Source organism: Mytilus trossulus, chromosome 11 (genome assembly GCF_036588685.1).
Source record: "Mytilus trossulus isolate FHL-02 chromosome 11, PNRI_Mtr1.1.1.hap1, whole genome shotgun sequence".
Taxonomy (NCBI): domain Eukaryota; kingdom Metazoa; phylum Mollusca; class Bivalvia; order Mytilida; family Mytilidae; genus Mytilus; species Mytilus trossulus.
Window position 1 is genome coordinate 10,965,729 of NC_086383.1, and position 24,313 is coordinate 10,990,041.

Below are 24,313 nucleotides of genomic sequence, written 5' to 3' on the forward strand. Positions count from 1 at the left end.
CAGCTCCTATTGAAACTGCCCTTTAAATTTATTTTTTTCAATCAGTTCCAGCGTTAGAAACCACCGCCCTTACAAGGCAGGCGTGCATGGGTGATCATCTTAACATTACATGTATGTGTCAGGTCTTCAATTAAGTCACTGGAGAAAGAACTGCCCGCTTTTCAAACGTATCCAGTTAAACATCAACAATACATCACAGAAAAATAACAACGAATAGTCAATATATGCGGCAGACATAACTGCATATATTGTATCCTTTTTTTTTGAACTTCGATGGGATAGAGTAATTCAAAATAGTCATCAAGAGTACAATTATGCAGTCGGAGAGAATGTCATCTATAAAGCGGAACGCCAAATCAAAGGATAAATTATAAGCGTCTTTTTTGTTTTTTCTTCGAAGCTCTTGTATGAAGTCTTCCTGAAATGAATAAAGCAACAAGCCGACAAAAAAATAAAGGAGCACAGTTGGTCCCCGTGGCAATTCTAATTCGGTTTGATAAAAAACACCTTCTCTGAACGTAACAGATAAAGTGACAAAAAAAGCATCTTGAATGTCAATTTTAGAGAATTCTTTCTTCGAATCAGTTTTTTTTCTTCCAACGTATGAGTTATTTCTCCCTAAACAAGATACTTAAATGTATAAGTTGACCATTTTGTTTAATGACTCAAAGCAGACCATTTAATCTGTTATTAAGTTTGGAACAGGGAATACTTTTGTGTTTATGGCAGAGAAATATTTTTTTAAATACTATATTGAAAGAGGAAAGACACATCATTAGATTGTATTTACTCTTATCAGGTCTTCATATTTTTTTTGTATCTACATCTGATTGACACCGTCCTAGATTGGGTAGAATTTTTTTCAATAACTATATACGAAGCCCGCCTATTGCTGTTACAACTGATGTTAACTTATAGTTTAGAAACAGGTTTCATTGAGCACTTTGAAGATCCAGCATCATAACATTTTCCAGGGGCATCGCTAAGTATTCAGCCAACTGTAGGCACCAGTCGGCCGGGGGTCTGGGGGCCTTAAGCGGCCCCCAGCAGGTCTAGGGCAGAGCCCTAATGGGGATTCAGGGGGGCAAAGCCCCCCACCGAACGGAAAACGGTTTTCAGCGTTTTAGCTTGAAAATTTTATGTCCAAAAATATTTAATTTACTGGTTATTTAATCATGATAATTATGTTATACATGATGAAAAGTTCGAAGAATTATGAATAATGTACCATAACATCTGACTGGTGAATTAAAGAACGCAGTACAATCCGTAATATAAGATTTGTTATTTGCAATGTGCATTGCCCTCCGTAGACCAGCGTGTCCCTTTAATTAAGCAGTACACCCTGTTTGGTATTATCATATCTATTCCGTTCTGATTGATATATACGTTTAACTTAATTAATAAAATTGAGAATGGAAATGGGGAATGTGCCAAAGAGACAACAACCCGACATAGAACAGACAACAAACACTAGCAGCAGGTCACCAACAGGTCTTCAATGTACATCAATAGTACATATTGACGATCCTTCATTAAAAAAAATAGGCACGTAAACACTGATACTTCTTATAATAACTATCCTTTTAGCTAGACATCAACCATCAATCTTTTGAATCTTAAACCTTCACCCTAGCCTCACAAACACATATAGGCATAGTCGATGCCTAACAAAATCAAGACATTCGTATTGCTTTATATCCTCTACTGTAAAATCCCTACCTGCCTAGGAATTCATGTGACTCTTTTCACGAAACAATTGTACGATTAAAGTTTTCTATGTTGTGTCATGCGTTCTATTGTTTGTCTGTTTGTCTCCTTTCATTTTTAGCCCTAGGCGTTGTCAGTTTATTTTGTAAACCTTAGCTATACTATTTTTGTCAATGTCAATGCTTAACAGGCTTTTTATTATAGTCTAGACATTGCGGTTATCGAATTTTCCCTATCACCAAGCCTCCTTGAATGTAGGGTCGTTAACTTCAAGTTTACAACCTTAGCTCCTATTTGTTCAAAGTCAAGGCACTAAGCACACTTTTATTCATAAACAATATATTGAACTTGTCTAATCTCTATTAAGCCCATTAGTCTATATTATGTAAACCAAATTAGGCCTCTCCTATATTCCCAATGCAATCCTCGCCTAATCTTTATGGAAATAATATAAATAGAATACTAATTGAGTTAGTTGACACTGACCATCACTTATCTTTGATATAAGTCGCGTAAGTAAGGATAATGAAAAAAATCTGTATCCTTTATCTGTAGCATATCTGGAATTTATTGGCAATCAAAAACATGTGCATGACTTAATGGACAAGAAAAAAGCTAACTCGTTCCATAATTCTGTGTAAATCTGATAAATATAGTGTACTATCTCATTATAATATCCAGTTATTAGGTAAGAAGTTTGCCGGACTATCAAAAACAGTACGTTACTGTTTAAAATTACACAAATACATTTTATCATATCATGAATTATACCTCCTCAAAATAGCTTATAATAAAAAGTTAATTACCAAATAGACCGAACACCGAGGAAATTTCAAAACTTGTTGGATTAAATCTGGTTTTATAGCTAGGTCAACCTCTCACTTGTATTACAGTCACATTAAATTCCATAACATTGACGACAATGTGTGATAAAAAAAACTCCCAACATTATAGGTAAAAATACATAAAAAGTAAAGGAACAGCAGCAAAAGATGAAGACATTTCTCTCTCTTTCTAAACAAAGAACACCGTCGTGAGAAAGACTCAGTGAAGAGTAAAGACTGCAATAATTAACATTACAAGTTTGTGATATTTGTGTATATACTAGATTGATTGGTTAATTGTTGGTGTTTTAACACCTCTTTTAAGCGCCCCTTTTAGACTATTTCGTGACGGCCAGTTTATTGGTGGAGGAAGCCTATGTGCCTCTAGAAAACCTTTGATAGGAAAACTTATGATTGGAGTTGAGTGCAACTGCTTAAGCGGGGTTCGAACTCACAACCTCAGTTTTGACTGACTAGTGATTACAGTAGTAACTACATAAACCACTTGGCCATTGAGGCCACTTTATATACAAGAAAATGCGAGAAAGATTAAACATTTGCTTCTATTTCTTATGATATACATGGAATGCTATGTTGTGTACTGTTGTTTGTTTGTTGGTCTTTCGATCCCTTTCAAGCCATGTTTCTTCAGTTAATTTTTTACCTATGATTTTGAATGTACCTTTGGTATCTTTCGCCTCTATGGTATCGCTATTTTACAATCTTTCAGTATGTTGCTTTCAAATTTTTATTAAAAGAAAAAGTAGTTGATTACACAGGCCAACGTCATTTGGTCTATGGTGGATAATTGTCTTATTGGAAACCAATCCACCGGTTCTCAATTTGCAGAGAGGTGTTTTTTTATGTGTGTGTGTTTGGTTTCTTTACACTCGCGTCATTTTGCGTCTATGGTGGATAATTGTCGCATTGGCTAGGGGCCGTCTAAAATTTTCAAAAAAGTGAGATTGTGTTTTTTTTTCTTTTTATATGTGTTGGTCCCCCTCCCCCTTCCGTGTTGAAAGCCTCACTGCGACTTTGAAACGAAGAACAGCTATTACAGCGCTGTTTCTTTTCTCCTGTCAATTGGTCGATGATGCATAATATTATCGTTGACAGTAAGTTCACCAGTGTTAGGGTCTTAAATTTACAGAGACGTGATAGTGTTTTCTTTCACGTGTTGAAAGCCTCACTGCGACGTTAAGACGAAGAACAGCAACAAAAGAGCTGCTCCTTTAAACCTACATGTACGTCATTAGATCTCTGATTTCATTATAGTAAATATGTAGTATAACGAAATCAGCAATTTTAATAAGATTGGTGTGTGAAACACCTTGTGATATGTAGTATAAGTTTACTGTATAACGATCTATAGGGTAGGGTGCTGGTATTTGACAATGATTAATTTAAATATCAAAACTAGATTGAACTCGTGTGCCTCAAAAGGGATGCATTTCCAGATTTTTGCAAGCTACCTGCGTTTTATTTGCGAAGATTCTTCTATTTCGGAGAGAAAAATCAAAATATTTAACATAAATTTTTCAATATTGTTGCTAATTGTTATTGAAATTTTAAACCATTGCTATCTGTTATTATGTTAGTGTTAACTGTTATCAGCACTGAACATTTGTTGTTAACTGGCTAAAGAAAAAAACTTTTAGGAATTTTGGTACTCAATGCTCTTCAGCTTCGTTCTTCATTTGCCCTTTTTGTTTTTTGAGGATTCGAGCGTCACTGATGAGGCTTTTGTAGACGAAACGCGCGTCTGTTGTAAATACAAAATTTAATCCTGGTATCTATAGTTTATTTAATATTAAACTTACAGGACAAAATTCAATGTTAAACTTATTTTTGTCAATTTCTAATAGAAAAAAGATTGTTTTACTTACACCCTAGAATTATTTTACTGCAAACAATTTAGAATCAAACTGTTTATCTTTAAAAAAAAAAAGAAAAAAAAAAGAAACAGAGGTGAGACAGTCTCGAAATTTCGCATTGTAATATATGATTTGCGACATGTTTGTTTTTTACTGTCACTGAAACAATTCAAAGTTAGAAAATATATGTGATGTTTTACAGCAATGCAAATTATTTAGTATCTTTACGCTCCTACACAGCACATGGTTTCGCACATAAATAAGTTGGGTCTTTCATTAATTAGCCTGTACGATCTATTATTGATTGGCTGTGCATTGTAAATTGTAGCTCACATGCTGCGGAAAACATGTGACGTCCTCAGATTAAATTTCTACGGTTGTCACTATAAAAAATCTAATCATAGGATTGACATTTTTGTATTTCCACCAGACGCTTGTTTCGTCAACAATAGACTCATCAATTACGCTCGAATCAACAAAAGTTAAAAAGGCCAAATAAAGTATGAAGTTGTAGAGCATTGAGGACAAAAACATTTTTAAAGTTTAGCCTCATAAAAGTCACTTGAAAAAGTTACTCTGCTTATAACTAACAACTTGTATGTTTTTGCTGAAAGTTTCTTGATTCTTGTACATGTAATAGTTAATTTGTTTTCAAGTCTAAAAAAAACCCACAAATATAAAAAAAGAAGATGTGGTATGATTGCCAATGAGACAACTATCCACATAAGACCAAAATGACACAAACATTAACAATTATAGGTCACCGTACGGCCTTCAACAATGAGCAAAGCCCATACCGCATATAGTCAGCTATAAAAATCCCCGATAATACAATGTAAAACAATTCAAACGAGAAAACTAACGGCCTTATATATGTAAAAAAAAAATGAACGAAAAACAAATATGTAACACATAAGCAAACGACAACCACTGCATTACAGGCTCCTGACTTGGGACAGGCACATACATAAATAATGTGGCGGAGTTAAACATGTTAGCGGGATCCCAACCCTTCCCCTAACCTAGGACAGTGGTATAACAGTACAACATAAGAACAAACTATAAAATATATATACTGTATATTATTCACGTTGATATTTACAAAAATCCAACAACATACGGAAAACCAAGTCAAAATATTTGACCGATCTAAATAAGTCTTGGATATTTAACCCGCTTTTTTTAATCAATACTATATTTGTTTGATATCGATGATGAAATTCACCACAAAGAAGGACATATACACAAAGCAATTAAAAGAAAACTGAAGTCGCAAGAGACAACACTACTCTACAAAACGAAAAATATACAGAAAATATGTTGACCATCGTGTTTCTATTGTTTGGTGCTTAGACGTACTCCATGGTGTATAAACAGACTTCAACAGTAGCACGGGTTCGTTGATATTATACCAGTGAGATAAATCCATTGTCTTAATATATTGCACAATTATTCAAGAATAACGTCCATTAAATTTGCCATAAGATTACTTCAACTTTAGTGTATTTTTTTAAGAACCCTTGGTCTAAAAGTTTCATTGTAATAAACAATCATCCATCGACAGAGAAAAACAATATGATATGCATGAAGCACAAACCCTCTAAACTAAATTATAATCCTGGTACCTTTGGTAACTATTTACACCACTGGGTCGATGCCACTGCTGGTGGACGTTTCGTCCCCGATGGTATCACCAGCCCAGGAGTAAACACTTCGGTGTTGACATGAATATCAACAATGTGGTCATTTTTACAAATTTCCTGTTTAAAAACTTTGATTTTTTCGAAAAACTAAGGATTTTCTTATCCCAGGCATACATTCCCTTAGTCGTATTTGGCACAACTTTTTGGAATTTTGGACCGCCAACGCTCTGCAACTTTGTACTTATCAGAAAAAGAGGATAGATAAGGGAAATAACTCTTAAAATCAGCAGTACGTTTGCGTTAGCCATTTACATAAATATATTCTAAGCTTCTAGGATACATTAATTATTTCCAATCTGTTTCAGGTAAATGCTTAATAAGATACATTGATGAATCTGGTCTATAACAAACGCATAACTGATTTAAAGAGTTATTTCCGTGAACCAAGGTCTAAAACCTTAAGATCGGAGCGAAACGCACATGACACATGGATATGAGCGTCGTTTGAACTTACGACTTATGTGTTGGCATTTCACACTGAAAGACTGGTCTCTATACGCAACTGTAACTTATTTTCTCGGTATATGTGAACAAAATGTCTATAAACCATATAACATATTGACTCAAATGTGTTTATAAACAAATATTTTATTTAACAAACAAAGTAAAGTCAGGTTTTACAATATGATAAACATGTAGGTATAAAGAATAAAACAAAGGATTATAAATCTGAGCAGGAGGATAATATATTTCAAAAAAAATCATTGTTCAACAATAAATATAAAATTTTAAAAAAGATTCAAGATGTTTATATAATGAAATAAAATGTAAAAAATAAATAGGGTAACAAATAAAAAATAAAAGCATTCGTGAAGTTGAAGCAATCTGAATGATATTTGGTAACTAAATATAACATCACATGTCAAATGTGGCAGATGGTAAACTATAGGCTTTTTTCTCTCTATAATATCGATTATTAAAGACAACGAAAATAATGCAAACTTTTGATGATGACATTTGGTGAGTTTATGTGAAAGACATTTTACTTGATTTTCTTTTTTATGTTTCGTGAGATCATATATGAATTATTGCATTGTATCTTATTATGTTTGTCCTCACACAATCTTTGCCCGAACACAATCCTACGTCTTTTTTTTTCGCAGTATATATATCAAATCGGAGTCAAAATTTCAAAGGTTCACCCCAAAAAATGTGTTGTGAACTTAAGTTTGAGAGGCAGCTTTTGAGGGCCCCCTTTTGTGTCAAAACATTGGTTGATTATTTAGGGAATCACTGGAGCATGACTGGCACGGGCTCTCTCTTATGCAGTCAGTGTAATACCCTCCCTTACCTTATGAAAATTGCTGTATCTCCCACTTAGTTCAAGTTGATACACTACCTTAACGAAATACTTAAATATGTTTGTAAGTACTTATGTCCTCCTCTCACATTTCTATGTTCAGTGAACCGTGTAATTGGGATCAACACCATAATTTGACATACAATTTCAATATTTCACATCATATGGAAAATTTGTACTATGTTTAAAGTTGATGTCATGCGGACGAACAGACAGACAAAAAAAAAATGAAATTCATCAACTATCGTAGGCGGGGCAAAGAAAAACAAGGTAATACCCCTGAGTTAATGTCATATCACATATGACCATCAAAGGAATCTGATCCGGTCGATGTCTGTTTCTTAGTAATCTTCAGCTGTGGTTTTATTCCACTAAAATTATTATATCTGGTTGTACCTGGACTGTCCGGAACACTGGAACTCTTGGTTTCGGACAGAATAGCTGTTTTGTCATGACATCCCAAGATACGTCCCAGAACTACTCGGAACCTCTTGTTGCCAACGAAGTAAATGATGAAATTGCAACTCGAATGGAGATGTGCCAGAAGTGTTAGAAACAGGTGAACCGGCATTGGGAGTGTGTTCTCCACATCAATGGCAATGACCACAGCATACGGTGTCCAGCAGATGACAAAAACCACGAAGATGACAAATATAGTCTTGGCTGCTCGGAAACTCTCTACCATGACCTTCCCCATCCGTCCATCTTTTCCTTTGTCTATATCGTAAAGGGCTTTCTTGGTATTCCAAATCCGACGAAATATAAGAATGAAGCAAATCGTCATCGTCAGAAGAGGAAAACCAATTAAGCCAATCGCTACAAAAAGAGTATAGGACAAGCTGCTTGTTCGATCCCAGATACATTGATTGGCCTCTTGGTCAAAGTAATGGCCGCCCCATCCGACAAAATTCGGGAACTCACAAAGAAAGGCAGCAATCCAACACATAACGCATATTACAATGCAAGTTATACGTCCGTACATTTTGTCGTAGATCTCGTTGTGACAGAGGTAGACGTACCGGTTCAATGACAGCATGGTTAGACTGGCGAAAGCACAGAAACAGGCGGTCAGACACATACTGGCGATCAAGTTACACAGCCATGGTTTATCACTGAAAAAATGCTCACCTTTTATCACACCTACAATGACAATTTAAAACATTAATATTTTTTTTTAATTCTGGATGTACGCGTCTTCTGATTGGCTTACATATTTACTCAGTCCGGCTTAAAATAGAGTTTAGATTTAAATTATAAGGAACGGCTGTAATATTTGTTTCTGTCTATACAAAATTGCATAAATAATGTGGTGTACACTTTTAGTATAACTCTACACAGAAAAAAATATGAATCATTCCTTACACAAAAAAAATTAATCAAAAATTGTATATTTTTTTAATTTTTGCATTAAAAATGAACAGCAGCTTACATTTACCTGTTTATATCTAGGTAACTGATGAGCAGTTATGTATAAAAAAAAAAGAGGCAGTAATCCAACGTGGTCAACTTACCAAAATGGACATTGAGAGATAACTCTGGTTCTAAATAACCTAAATGTACAAACATCTTAAAAATAGCTCTGAAAACCACACCGAGTTGATGCACCAGTCATTCATCTTTAAAAGGTGCAATGTCTTAATTTTTATTAAATTTGGGACTTTTCTTAATGAGTTTATTAAAAAAAAAAATGTTTCTAATTTACACTTATGTATACAGGAAAATGAAACAATTCATATCTAACAGACATGCAACTCCCCAACTTGAAACACAAACTTCTACGTCATTTGGTCTCTGTTGGAGAGAAGTCCCAAAATTATATCACATCTTATTTTTATTTCTAAAATGAGAGCAATGTTTTATTTTTAACCTAGCAGTGACCTATAGATGTTAATTTCTGTGTTTTTTTGTCTCTTGTGGTAAGTTGTCTCATTGGTAATTATACCACATCTTCTTTTTTTATAACGTGTTTATTCTTACCTACAATACACATTGGGTCAGCAATGGCAGCCACACAGAGATCGGCTAGTGCAAGATTGACCATAAATTCTTTACCAACTTTGTTCAATCCCCTTGACCAAAAGGCTACGAGTAATATCATCAAGTTTCCAAAAGTTCCAATAAAAAGCGCCACTGCTATAATTGATATGTAAATCATTGCCAGGTTGAAATGAGAGTCAAAAAGGGCGGGATTCACCACTAACGGTCTCCCGTCATCGTCGTTCTGCAGACATGTCAGATTCTTGAGTCCATCTGATGTATTTTTCATCATCTGAAAAAGTAAGCAATATTGTTAACGTTTATGTTATAACTACGATGGTATAACGGTTTTCACGGTACCAATGTCCTTAGGACACAACCAATTAACTTCCTGGGGTTGGGTGGAGTTGGGGGAGTGGGTTGTTTTCCCCCCTAAGATGACAAAACAAATATTCTAAATGCTAATTCACCCATACACTGTAGTATTAAATTTTGAAACAAATAATATGATTGATCGTATCGAAAAACTAAATATATCTGTGTTCGCAAAAAAGAAAAAAGAAATACCCCCCTTTTTTTAGGTTGAATGTTGGTCTCTTATATTTCATTCCATATGGTGATCGAATTTGCTCAATATAATATATATAACATAAATAGTTTTCATATGCGTGTCATAGTTAAACTAAACCCCGTAGTGCCCTTCGTGATACGGCTTTTGGGAGTAAACAGTTTTTTACACTGTAAAATTTTCGGGAACTTCAGTTCTTTGTCAACTTAACTTTTCAATAACTTTTTAAAGAAAATATAACATGCATATTTAATTTAAATACAGAACTTAATATATACAACTATCCTCAAATTGAATGATATAAAATCATTTTGGATCTTTGGTATTAACGAAAACGGAAAAAAAATATAACTCGCATGTTGTACCGATACTTTTATATTAATGTTCAAATAAATCAAAACTTATTTCAACATTTGGAAGCCAATAATCATATAGCTTAGCTTATGTCATTTGGTGCTGTATGACGTCTATACAAAGGTATTTACGTTTATTCCATATTGGTATTAATTCATAAGTAAATTTCGTATATTAATATATTATACCTGACTAAAACGGTAATTAATGTTAATATAACCTAAGCCTTACTTATGAATAATTTAATTTTGGATGTAACAAGACTTCTGATTCCATTCTATAAGCTCATAGACATCATCAATGTAAAGTTTTTTCATGAATCATTCAAACTGTTTTCTGTTTACTTGAAATAGCCTCACATAACCTCAAAATGTGGTTCACACTTTTAAATAACCCGCTTCGCGAATTATTCAAAATTACAATATCAAATTTCCTTTGGAACGAATGACATTATAATAATAGTAATAACTATTTACTATCATTATCATTATCATTATCATTATCATTATCAGAGACATATAAAACAAGATATTGGCAACTCGGCGAATTGTATTATATGTCTCTGTCATTATCAATTTATTATTTCTAACTATTATCAGCTATATTATTATAATCACTATTCTGGTTACCGCTATTATTGTTATCAGCATTATCATTATCATTATCATTGGTTTACCTACGTTGAAACGATATTTTTCTTGAAATTTAAAACCTAAAAAAACATAAATTTAAAGTCATATGAAACGAGTGAGTGGTGAAAAATAATGTTTATCCAATTCTTGAACTAATGAATATAAAAAAGAAGATGTGGTATGATTGCCAATGAGACAATTATCCACAAAAGACCAAAATGACACAAACATTAACAATTATAGGTCGCCGTACGGCCTTCAACAATGAGCAAAGCCCATACCGCATATAGTCACCTATAAAAGGCCCCGATAAAACAATGTAAAACAATTCAAACGAGAATGTATATATCATAAACTTAGTCCTTTGTGCACGATTTTCTCATTTTTTACACAAAATTATCTTATAATCGTCTATTATGATTTAACAAATATGGCTCCTCATTAAATACCGTGTTTTGAAACCGAAGTTTACCGATTGTCACCTTAGAGTTAACAAATAACAAAAAGCATGGGTAATGAGCATGTGTTTACATGTTCAATCAGATACTTGTGTATTTTAATGACAGATCCATGCATATTGCGGTCACCGGATTTTTACGAGGAGGGTAACGCTCAGGTCACTATTCATTCGGAAAATCGAAAAATATGTCGGCAAATTGAATCCTGAAAAGGAAGCAATTAAAAATGAGTAAACTTCATCTAAATGTGGACAAATTAAAGAATTTTCATCAGAAAATAACTATATGTACATAAGTTGTATAATGAAAACTATCCATTAAGTTATGAAAACAATATGCATAATTATTTTGATTTGAGGTTTCTTATGACTTTAAAATCGCTATATTCAAGCAAAGACAATATTTATAAATCGAAAGAGTTGGTGGCAGTGTACAGACTTATGCTTTGTTTTACTGTAAAGTGATTTAGATTTTGTATCGACATGATTTTTTCTTTTCTAAATATGCAGCAAAAATCAACATTTATAAAATTTTAGTGTAGCAAGCGTCTTCTAAGGCAGTTGAAGGTATATGTCAAATTACAATTACTTTTAACAGGTCAGGCACGAATATGGTTAAGATAGACTTTTAATCATCACGGTTAACGAAGTAAACACATGAATTTATTGATTTTGTCGCCTTTTATATAAAAAAAAGTCATTGTCTTTTGTTCCAGCGTCATCAGTTTTCCCGCTGTTAGTTTTATGATTAATATATGAAAAAAATTAATCAAATAGTAGACAAACATGTATATATATATTGTTCTTGTCAAGATCGTGTCTGCTGAAAGTTTTCCATATGCCAACAAGGAAGAACGATGACAGAATGTAAAATCACCAAAATACTAAACTCCGAGGAATATTCAAAACGGAAAGTCCCTAATCAATTGGCAAAACCAAAAGATCAAACCAATCAAACGAACGGATAGCAACTGTCATATTTATGACTTGGTAAGGCATTTTTTTATGTAGACAATTATAGATTTAACCTGGTTTTATAGCTAGCTAAACCTCTCACTTACAAGTATGACAGTTATATCAAATTCCATGATATTGACAACGATGTATGAACAAAACAAACAGACATAGTAGGTAAAAATGTCAAAAGTAAGGACACAGCAGTCAACATTGTGTTAGTATCTCAATCGAAAAAAACATATAATATATGAACAAATATTTGAAGAATGGTACATATGTATCTTAAAAGCAGTTGACCACAAGGGACGATTACAGTAATTAAGGATTGACTTACATGCTATTAAAATATATATGTAAACAAGAATGTGTCCTCAGTACACGAATGCCCCACTCGCACTTCCATTTTCTATGTTCAGTGGACCGTGACATTAGGATAAAATCTCTAATTTGGCATTAAAATTAGAAAGATCATATCATAGGGAACATGTGTACTAAGTTTGACGTTGATTGGACTTCAACTTCATCAAAAACTACCTTGACCAAAAACTTTAACCTGAAGCGGGACAGACGGACGGACGAACGGACGCACAGACCAGAAAAAATAATGCCCCTCTACTATCGTAGGTGGGGCATAAAAAGCCTTTACCAGACCTGTATGTTTCGATTTTGCCATCATTTATGTATTCTTTAGTTTAAAATAACATCTATTCTGTAATTACTTCATAACGGGAATCGGTTTAAACTTTTAACGAAGAAACATACGTACAATAAAGAATCGGATAAAAACAAATTGATTACAGAAAAGAACAATGTCAAGAATACGGGAATCCATGACATTGTTCTTTTCTGTAATCAATTTGTTTTTATCCCATTCTTTATTTTTTCTTTAAGATATTCTATATATATTTTAGCACCCCATTATTCTTTGTTTTGCCCAATGTTTCTCTACCCAGTAAACCCCATACACACCCTACTATAACAAATGCACCATAAGAAGCTGAATGGTGCACCGGAATACAGTTAACACCAATGTATGATGCCTCTATATACTGAGAACATATTCATTTATAGAAGTAAAAAGAAAGTATCTGTTTATATTTTCTATTTCTTGAGAAAAAAAATAAGAAAATGCAGTTTGATTGCCAATAAGTATCTCGCCAAAGACCGAAATGACGCAAATGTTATCAACATCTAGTATTATAGTTCACTGGACAATGAACAAACCAACATATCGCGGGCGATATATTTTTGCGCCAAAAAGTAACTGATTTGCGCCACAACTTAATTGCGCCAATACTTCTTTTGCGCCACCTAATTTTCAAAACTATAGGTATCATTTGCGCCAATAAAATAATCATCTAATTGCGCCAATTTTGAGAAGCTGGTCAAATGAATTTGTTTTAACTGTCCAAGTTATAAAAATAAGTATAAACTTTTGCAATGATATCTAACATCATTTCGAGTATCCTTAAGATTGTTGCAATCGAAAAGATCATGCGCCTCGTCTTCGACGTCATTATTCGGCTTGGTATTTAACAACATGGATATACACCTAGTTCTAGTTTTTGTCATATGTGAATAAATACTTAGCTTATTGCAGCATGGAAGTAAAATTAAAGTCAATATAATACTTCCAAGATTGGATATAATTCTTAAATTTAAGAAACAAAGAATCTCATATCAAAAACATTTCCATTGAAATCAATATGAAAATTATTTAATAATATCATGCTGTTTTATTCACCCGGATTAATGGGTTAGATTGTTAATATGCCTACTTTTAAAGGAAAAAAAAACCACATTGTATATATATTTCTAATCTAAATATTCTTGGAGAACATTTGTTATCCTTATTTTTTTTTTTATTTGTTATCTCATTGTTTGTATTGAATTATGAAAATTATTGATGTTGTAATGTTGAGGCCTTTTGGGAACATAATCGGAAATGAAATTTCCTCTTCATCATCTTATCCCGTATTTTACTACCATATAATTACATTAGATGTATGTTTCATTATAATACTTTATTTTGATTGGCTAACGGCACATCACTTGTTATTCCGTAAGCAATTGCATCACTCAATAAAACTTTTCATTCATGATAGCACGTGGTCCCAAAATAAAGTGCACAGGTGAATAATAGCACGAGGATTTACTGATGAAAAAAGTTAGTATTTCCGCAATTCAAATAATCTTTTTATGAATTTATTTGTACAGTTCACGTTGAACATTATCTGACTTAATGAGCCAGGTGAGATTAAATATGAACAAACAAATTTATATTTAGAAACACATTTCAAGACTTTTTTTCGAAAATGTGACTATCTGATTAAAATAGACAATTCAAGAAAACAAATTATTTGAAAGAATAAAGTCTCAACGTATCTTAATAATTAAACATAAAATATAGAAATATATACAAGTAAACAACACGGTTCTCTGTAAGATTTCTTTTGGTTTCTGATATAATTTTTGTCATTAAAAACGGTAAAAAACAGCTTTTAAGGAAGTGTTGTCTAATTTGAAAGTATACCATATCTTATTGTTACATTTTAATGATTTCTTGTACAGTTAAACATTACTTTAATGAGTCAGATGAGTTGACACTAAGGTTTTTGTAGATTCGGATTCAATATTTATTATAGTCTCGATCACTATTTACAATACAGATAGTACATACAGAGTATATTAACAACAGACAATTTACAAATTGTAAAATACAAGTACCATTCTATTACGAATTATGAGAGACTGTATTTATATTTTGAGATACATTTTTAAATATGTTTTCTAAACTCTGAATATCTGTTTAATATAGACAAATAAAAAAAGACAAAAACTTCACTACATTCTTTCCTCATGTACACTAGTATTGATATATGAAACATGTGAAACTGCGAGCTACTGCTCACTGATGATACCCCCGCCGCAAGTGGGTAATATTAATAGTGTAAAAATATGCAAGTGTTCGGTAAACAGGAAGTTGTCGAGTGATGAATCTGAAAACGCATCACACGGTATAACTGACTTATATAAATCCTGAAACCAAATTTCAGAAATCCTTGTATTGTAGTTCCTGAGAAAAATGTGACGAAAATTTTCAACTTGGATATCATGTGTAAAATAATACAAGTGTTCGGTAAACAGGAAGTCGATGAATGACGAATCTGAAAACGCATCACACGGTATGGCTGACATATATACATGTTGATACCAAATTACAGAAAGGGTGGATGTGTAGTTCCTGAGAAAAATGTGACGAAAGTTTCATGGGACGGACTGACTGACTGACAGACAGAGGTAAAACAGTATACCCCCCTTTTTTGAAAGCGGGGGTATAACTAGAAATGTATATAAGGTACACACCAACTCATATCGGCTAGCTTTATTGCAAATCAAAACATAAAATAACCTGTATATAGCTTGTTTTTTTCATTATTGAAGGATTTACGGTTGTCTATAATTGCTTACACCCACTCCATTTTAACTTTGGAGGATATTGTCTCATTGGTAATCATACCACATCTTCTTACTTTTATTTTAATAATTTATAATACAGTTCACTCTGACCATTACTGAAAGAGCCAAATACGTTTAAATATAAATCAAGATTTACGGGTTTTTTTTCAAAACATTAAAGATTTATATTGGCAAAAGGTGAATGTTTGTTTAACGTTCTGCTTTTTTTTTTTTAATTTTGGACCTTTGTGCATCGGTCCTTTGTTTGAATGCTAATAAATAAATATTATTGCCTTAATTTTCTGTCCACTTTGTTCAAAAATTAGAAACTTTGCTTTGACTGATTCTAATAAATACATGTTGGTTTTTTTTTGGTCCTGTTTTGAAAATTAGAACCTTGAATTCTAATGATTACATACTTTGCCTAACCTGACTGCTTTATTGAAAATCAGAAACGTTGCTTTAATTTGTCATAATTACATACGTTTTTTCTTACCTGAATACATTGTTGAAAATAAGAACCTTTCCTTTGGATTCTAATAAATCCGCATTTTTCTTACCTATTTATATTATAAAAAATTAGGACCTTTTAAGTGATATATTATTTATTTCTTTCCTTTATATATTATTGAAAATCAGATCCTTACCTCTTGGAATTCTAAAAATAACCACATATTTTTACTTTACATTTGGTCTGCTTTATTGAAAGTCAGAACCTTTGCTTTTATTTCTAATAAAAAAAAAAGTTTCATACCTGTTTAAAAAGGACCTTCCCCTTCATTATATTGTTAAAATCAGGACCCTTTAAAACCTAATAAATGAATATCTTTTTCTTACCTATATATATTAAATTGTTGAATCACATAACATTCCTATGATTTCTTATAAATATATTTTGCAATTCTTACCTGTAGACACGGATAATTAATATCTGACTCCATCTTCCACTCAGTCTGTTTGATCTGCAACTGTTTTCTAATTAAGTATATTCACTTTTATATGGTTACGTATTAATCCATTTTCATTGGATATCAACTGTGCTAACATCATAGCAATTTTAATGCATATTTAAAAAAAAACCAATTGTTTAATATGACAGCGATTACCGATAAATTGCAGAAAATTAAGGATAATTAGCAGTTGTTAATCTCGCTAATTTGAATATTTTCACCTAATTAACCAACCACCTGTTTTTCCTTTTACCGTTTGTTAATTTTTATTTCGTCAATTTCTACGCAATATGGTAAATACATGTCTAATTTTGGAAAAGAAATAAGTATTAGCGTTCAAGATAAATACACATAATTATCACCTATGGTTTTTGCGTATTAATTGACGAGCGCATATGTTTTTTAAATATTTATAATTTGTCTAATTTTTTCTCTCTTATAAAACCAGTTTTAACCCACTAGATTCTTCGAAAAATGCCTGAACCTAGGTACGACTATGTAAGTTGTTTTCCACGTTTCCGTTGATTAATATTGGTGGACGTATCCATTTTTATTGACTTCCCCCTTTTTAATCATATTAATTTGCCTTGGACTTTGGTATCTGCTTTTTTCTTGCCTTTTCTTTCAATTAATTCCTGTTTTGAAACTGAATTAATACAGAGTAAAAGGTGAGAGATTTAGAAGAAATTTTCAAAGGTGAACTTTGTGGGTATCTTTACAAAAATGTATTAAAAACCCATAATAAAACCTCACGACCAAAACATACACCTACCTACTTAATTTTAACATCATAAGAATTTTCGCGCTGCGTTGAAGACCCATTTATGTCTTTTGGCTGTTATCGGCTCTTTATTGAAGGTCGTACGGTGACCTATAGTTGTTAATGTCTGTATCATGTTGGTCTCTTATGGACAGTTGTCTCATTAGCAATCATACCACATCTTCTTTTTTATATCTTAGGTCGGAATGTTGTCTCTTTGCCATATTCCCAATTTCCATTCTCAATTTTATCTTTTTTACTTTACTTTGACCCTTACATGTACCTGTCTTTTAGTTGTCTTGTGTAGCAACATATTAAGACGGCTCCGGGTTACAATTGGAAAATGATTAAAATAAGGATTCCCAAATTACGTAGATAGATATAGGAAGATGTGGTGTGAGTGCCAATGAGACAACTCTCCATCCAAATAACAATTTAAAAAGTAAACCATTATAGGTTAAGGTACGGCCTTCAGCACGGAGCCTTGGCTCACACCGAACAACAAGCTATAAAGGGCCCCAAAATTACTAGTGTAAAACCATTCAAACGGGAAAACCAACGGTCTAATCTATATAAACAAAACGAGAAACGAGAAACACGTACTATCTATTACATAAACAAACGACAACTACTGTACATCAGATTCCTGACTTAGGACAGGTGCAAACATTTGCAGCGGGATTAAACGTTTTAATGGATCCAAACCTTCTCCCTTTTTCTGAAACAATAGCATAACATAACATAGAAAAACATACAATAAAATATCAATTGGCAGACTTAACTCAATCAAAAAACGTATGATTTCACGATGAACGAATAAATTTGATCTGCGATATCTGAATACAAATGCACAGTAAATTAAATATTAGAGACAAACATTCATGACCAAAAAGCTAACAAACAAATTCAAACACACTGAGAAATATTTAACCAATCAATGTTCACTTTAGAAAACAAACCGTTTTTTTATAATCTTGAACTTTATACAAATGTTGTAAGAATAAGTGAAAAATTGAAGATATTACAAATAATCAAAGCTGGTGTACAGACAAGATCCATAAAAATAAAAAAAATAACAAAAAAGCATTATAAACAGTATCAACAGGTCGAATTAACAAGAAAATACGATTTAAGAGTACTCGCAGTTACTGACAGCAAGTTAAAAGACAAAACCAATTAATAGTAAAAAATCATGCATCAGAGACTAAAATCGACTAAAACACATCACAGGGATTTAGTATTTTAACGTCATTAATAGTCAAAGAAGACATGACTTGTGCAATGCCAAAAATAAATGTATCGACAGGTAGTAGTATAGTGAAGAGCGACTTCTATAGAAATAAAAGTTAACGTGTCTGTGTCTCTATACATCTCGCCTCAAAAGATAATGAAATTTAGTTATGTTTTAATTTGCTAATGACAAAATCAATATTAGTGCCAATGTGAACTATATTCAGAGATCTAATTACAATATTGGTACGATAACTCTTACTTATAAGTTTGTTTAAAGGTTCGATGAGTTTACAAGGTTCACATAGTGATTTCCTCGCTTTAAGTTCAATATTACCATAAAATTTAGGATGTGAAATACCATTTTTAATAAGCTTTCTACAGGTATAGCCAAATTTACTTATCAAATCTTTGTATCTATGAAAGAATTTAGTAAAAGATTTAAGTAATTGATGGTATCGAAATCCCTGACACAACAATTTACCAGTGATGCATTGATTACGTTCGTTAAAATCTATGACATCAGAACACACACGGGCAAACCGAACGAGTTGCGATATATAAACACCGTATGATGGAGCCAACGGCACATCGCCGTCTAAAAAAGGAAAATTAACAATAGGACATGAAAAATCGTCTCTTTTGTCGTAAATTTTAGTGTGAAGTTTCCCGTTTGAAATTGAAATGTCTAAATCTAGAAAAGGACAACTGCTGCTGTTTATGTTAGATTTAGTTAAAGTAAGTTCGTTTGGGTAAATTTCTGAAGTATATTTAGAGATTTTTCGAAATACCATTTTATCAAATACGAAAACTTTTTCTTTATAAGATTGTGACCCAGTATTTGTCTTTGTAAATGTACTTTAAAGAACTGGTGTCATTCTCAACTAGGGGGAGGGAGGGAGGGGCTACATAAATACTCAATTGATAGGGGATGCCTCTGGGTTCTGGTTCGCCACCCTTTTTATTTAATTTAGATTTTAAAAATGTTAATCTTTTCATATATTGCGTAGGGAAAATTGTAAATATGGAACCTTTTCCTGTTTTGTTTGGGTTCCATGTTGTGTGCAATGTATAAATGGAATACCAAAGTGACAAAAATAGAGAAAACTTGGTTGATTAAAACACAGCCGGGAATACCAAGAAAGATGGAAGACGAAGAAGTTATGGAAACTGTATTGACCCTATCATGACATTACATACAAAGAAAGAGCACCCCGACCCCTCCCCTCTCCGATATTCTGCAAGGGTCAGATTAATATAGGCATTCTATATGAAGCGACAGTTTTACCCTGACCAAAGTGAGAATTCATTTGGTTTAGTTGGATGCACAAGTACACACTCACGTCAGTCAGATAGGAGACGCTAAATGTCTCGTGTAAAGAGAGTGTCGCGATTTATGACTTTTGGACCTGTAGCTAGCCTAGCTGCTACATAGATATTGATATTTTGATCGATCAATGCATATGAAATAATACATTTAGTTGTAAAATCCCCTTTTTTCCCGGGTCGGGAACACCTTTTAAGGATGGCTGGATCCGCCCCTGGAATGTATCAATGTCGCTATATATATTAGTGTCTACGGAGTGGACGATATTTCGAAAATATCTATTAGTAATTTGTTTTATTTGAATACTATTAAAAAAAAAATTAAATAGTTTAATTTTGGATGTAACGCGTCTTCTGATTGGCTGACGTTATTTTGTTATGAGCCCATAGACATAATTTAGTCATGTGGCCGTGACGTCATCAACGTTTTTTTAATGGTTTTCTACGGTTTACAATGGAATTTAGAATTAAAATATAAGAAATGACTGTAATATTTTTTCTGTCTATTCGAAATAACATAAAAAATGTGGTGCACACTGTTAAATAACCCGATAAGCGCGTTATTCGGTGTGCACCAAATTTTTTATGTTATTTTTTCATAGACAGAAAAAATATTGCAGTCATTTCTTATGTTTTAATTCTAAATTCCATTGTAAACCGTAGAAAACCATGAAAGAACGTTGATTGCAGTCGATCATTCCTTTATAAATATTTTTTTATACTTTTTATACCTTAAAAACAATAAATAGAAAGCAACAAACTTAAAAGCCAAAAAAAATTTAAAAAAAATGCTGGTAAATACTGAATGAATGTATAATCTGACTCGTGGAGTTTGTGCACTCTTCTCTGCTTTTGGACTTGCATTATCTTCTTCATTCTGGCTTTCCCAGTATTTTCAATATCTATTTTGCTTTCAAATGGTTTCTCCAAGTGATTACATTGCAATTTCAGGAAGTCGGAATTTTGATATTAATAATGAATCCCTCGTTATGCAAAATGTACAAAGGACAAGAATTTAAAACCGGGAAAAAATAAACAATGATGTAAAATACTTTTGTTCATTATGATTATGACGTCATTAGTGTTAATTGACTTAGTCCGTTTGAAGTAACTGAACAACATAACATATTTTCTTAATACAAAACAACAAACCTAACTGTTACTTAAAATTTACTCAAAACTGGTTTTCTTTAAATCTCGTTCATCTTTTTTCTAATTTGTGTATTTTTTTGTAACCGAGAACTTTATATTTAGATCTGGAAATTTGACGTTGCAGCCAAATCTTCATCGTACTTCTGCTATAGAGTTCATTGTTCTTTTAAAAATATTATATTACGTAAATTCCAAAAACATAAGTGACCAACAGTACCTTATTCATATTGATATCCGAGTCACCATAACTCTATTAGTGCTACACAATAAATGCCATGCTGTCTAGAAAATAATGGAATATATACAGTAATGAAGACCCCATCCAGATCCTAAAAATAACAGGCAGCGTCTTTACAAATCAGACAAGATGGATACATAGTCAGCGTCTTTAAAAAAATCAGACAAGATGGAAACATATTCAGCGTCTTCACAAATCAGACAAGATGGATACATAAACAGCGTCTTTACAAATCAGACAAGATGGATACATTAACAGCGTCTTTAAAAATCAGACAATTAAGATGGGTACATACACAGCGTCTCTACAAATCAGACAAAATGGACAAATAAACAGCGTCTTTACAAATCAGACAAGATGGAAACATACACAGCGTCTTCACAAATCAGACAAGATGGGTACATAAACAGCGTCTTCACAAATCAGACAAGATGGATACATACACAGCGTCTTTACAAATCAGACAAGATGGGTACATAAACAGCGTCTTCATAAATCAGACAAGATGGATACATTAACAGCGTCTATACAAATCAGACAAGATGGAAACATAAACAGCGTCTTTACAAATCAGACAAGATGGGTACCATCACAGCGTCTTTACAAATCAGACAAGATGGGTACCATCACAGCGTCTCTACAAATCCTGTACTCTATCACAAAATGTAACTCTCTAGACAAGATGGAAACACAAACAGCGTCTTTACTCTACAGTTAGATATAATAAATCAGTCTGCAACAACATCAAGAGATATTGAACTTGCAAAATCAAAAGTAATCACATAATTTATACATCTTCCGATCAATATTAGCATTAGTATTTTTTCTTTTCCATTTTTATTTCCACATTTAAAATATATATACAATATAAAATACCGGATAAAATAAAGACATGGAATCATTTTAAATCGTCATAGATGCAAAGCACTTTGGACCAAGTAATTTACGTATTAAGACAATCATGCCAATACACAATAAAAAAAAATGGCACTATTTTTATTCACATAATGAGCCTCCGACGCCAATGTTTGCCTACATGTTTATACGTCACTGGGCCGGACGCAAACAATCAGGAAAATATTCTTAAACTTCGAAACGGAAAGCAGAAACAAAATGTAACGGATAAGACATAGATTTTAATCGAAACGCATTGGAAAAAAGAGGATTTTATCAATGTATCTTGCTTATAAAAGCACGTAACATTGACATACATTTACAATATTGACATTGAAAATAATAAAGAACACGCAAAAAACTTACATACAATTGTGTAGCAGACAATTCTACGGAGCCCCGCTAGGGACATGCAAAGAAAAAAAAATATATTGTGCGCACAAAATAATATATTGTGCGCACAACTTAAATATATTGTGCGTACAACTTAAATATATTGTGCGCACAACTTAAATATATTGTGCGCACAACTTAAATATATTGTGCGCACAACTTAAATATATTGTGCGTACAACTTAAATATATTGTGCGCACAAAATAATTTAGTGTGCGTTAAATTCTTGGACCTTACATATGGTACAGGTCTTCAATGTCTCCTTTTTAAAGTGACAGAATGGAGAAATGCAAAAAGTTTTCTTTTGAAATGGGGCTAGAATATATGGAAATATTCATCACTGCATTTGTATCAACTCCTGACAGGAATACTGAAGAAGTAACGTTTATTTCGTCTGACACTTGGTTTACCAACAAATGCGTTGGAAGCCTCCACTTTATATCAGAGTTTATTGGAACGGTTTGAAGACTTGGCAAAAGTGCGAGGAAACTATCGAACTTATGTACACTTTGATACTATAGCTTTACCTGTTTTCTTGTAACAAATATGACAAAAAGTACTTTTTGCACTTATACTCAATTCATGACTTTGATTTTGTTACCCTGTTCGACGACAGAGATGGTCATTACATTGTGTATATTTTAAAGTCTTTACGTCCGTTCATCCGTCCGTCTCTGTTTATTGTAAATGTTTTGGTGATAGTTTATGATGAAGTTTTAGTGTCACCAACTTCAATGAACTATGTGGTTTCTAAGAAGGTACTATCATTGTAAAAGTGTAAAGTAAGTCAAATCCACTGAAAACTGAATACACGTACAAGTTGTTTTGTTGTTGTTGTTTTTTTTTGTTTTTTTTTTTTTATCAAAGATGACTATGTTTGATCATGGTTAAGTAAGGTTCTCATCCAAAATGTACTGTTCGTTATTGAAATGTGACGGTGTGTTCAGTCTACGAAATTCACCATGAAGTTGTGATCAAATAAAGATAAAACTGGGTACATATATAAAGCAGAAGATGCAATATGAGTGCCAATGAGACAGCTCTCCATCCAATTCATAATTTATTAAAAGTTATCAATTATTGTCTATAATACGGTCTTCATCATGGAGCGTTGGCTCACACCAAATCGCAAACTATACGGCCCAAAATGACTATAACAAAACGATAAACAGATAAGAACCACACCAATAAACGACAATCACTGAATAACAAGCTCCCGACATTGAACAGTATGCTTATTCTGATTTAAATTTTTAAGCGTTGAATACAAATGTTTCAGGTCAAGTTATAGTTTCATTCTGTTTAATGGTCTTTAATAGAAGAGGGGATAAGAGGTCACTTATAGTATCTATTTTTGATCGATTTCATTATAAAATTTTACAGTATGTTGTTCGTATTCATTTTGAAACTAAAATGTTACGAAACAATTTAGCCAATGAAATTCCTCAGTGGAATATTTTGAAAATAAACGACACAATTATGATTCATTTTTTCCAAATATGGTCCGTTTTTGGGGTATCATTTATTCAAAACTTTGTGACCCTCGATGCGATT

General features: G+C 32.7%; 1 protein-coding gene across 1 annotated transcript; it reads right to left on the bottom strand.

Annotated features, from left to right (window-relative positions):
• Positions 1-6,683: 6,683 nt before the first annotated feature.
• On the bottom strand, positions 6,684-16,835 carry LOC134690724 (melatonin receptor type 1B-B-like). The gene is made up of 3 exons (XM_063550756.1): positions 16,724-16,835; positions 9,389-9,680; positions 6,684-8,551 (listed from the first exon to the last, which is right to left on the bottom strand). Exons 1-3 carry the CDS (start codon positions 16,754-16,756, stop codon positions 7,707-7,709), a joined length of 1,170 nt encoding a protein of 389 aa, XP_063406826.1. The 5' UTR covers positions 16,757-16,835; the 3' UTR covers positions 6,684-7,706.
• Positions 16,836-24,313: the final 7,478 nt, after the last annotated feature.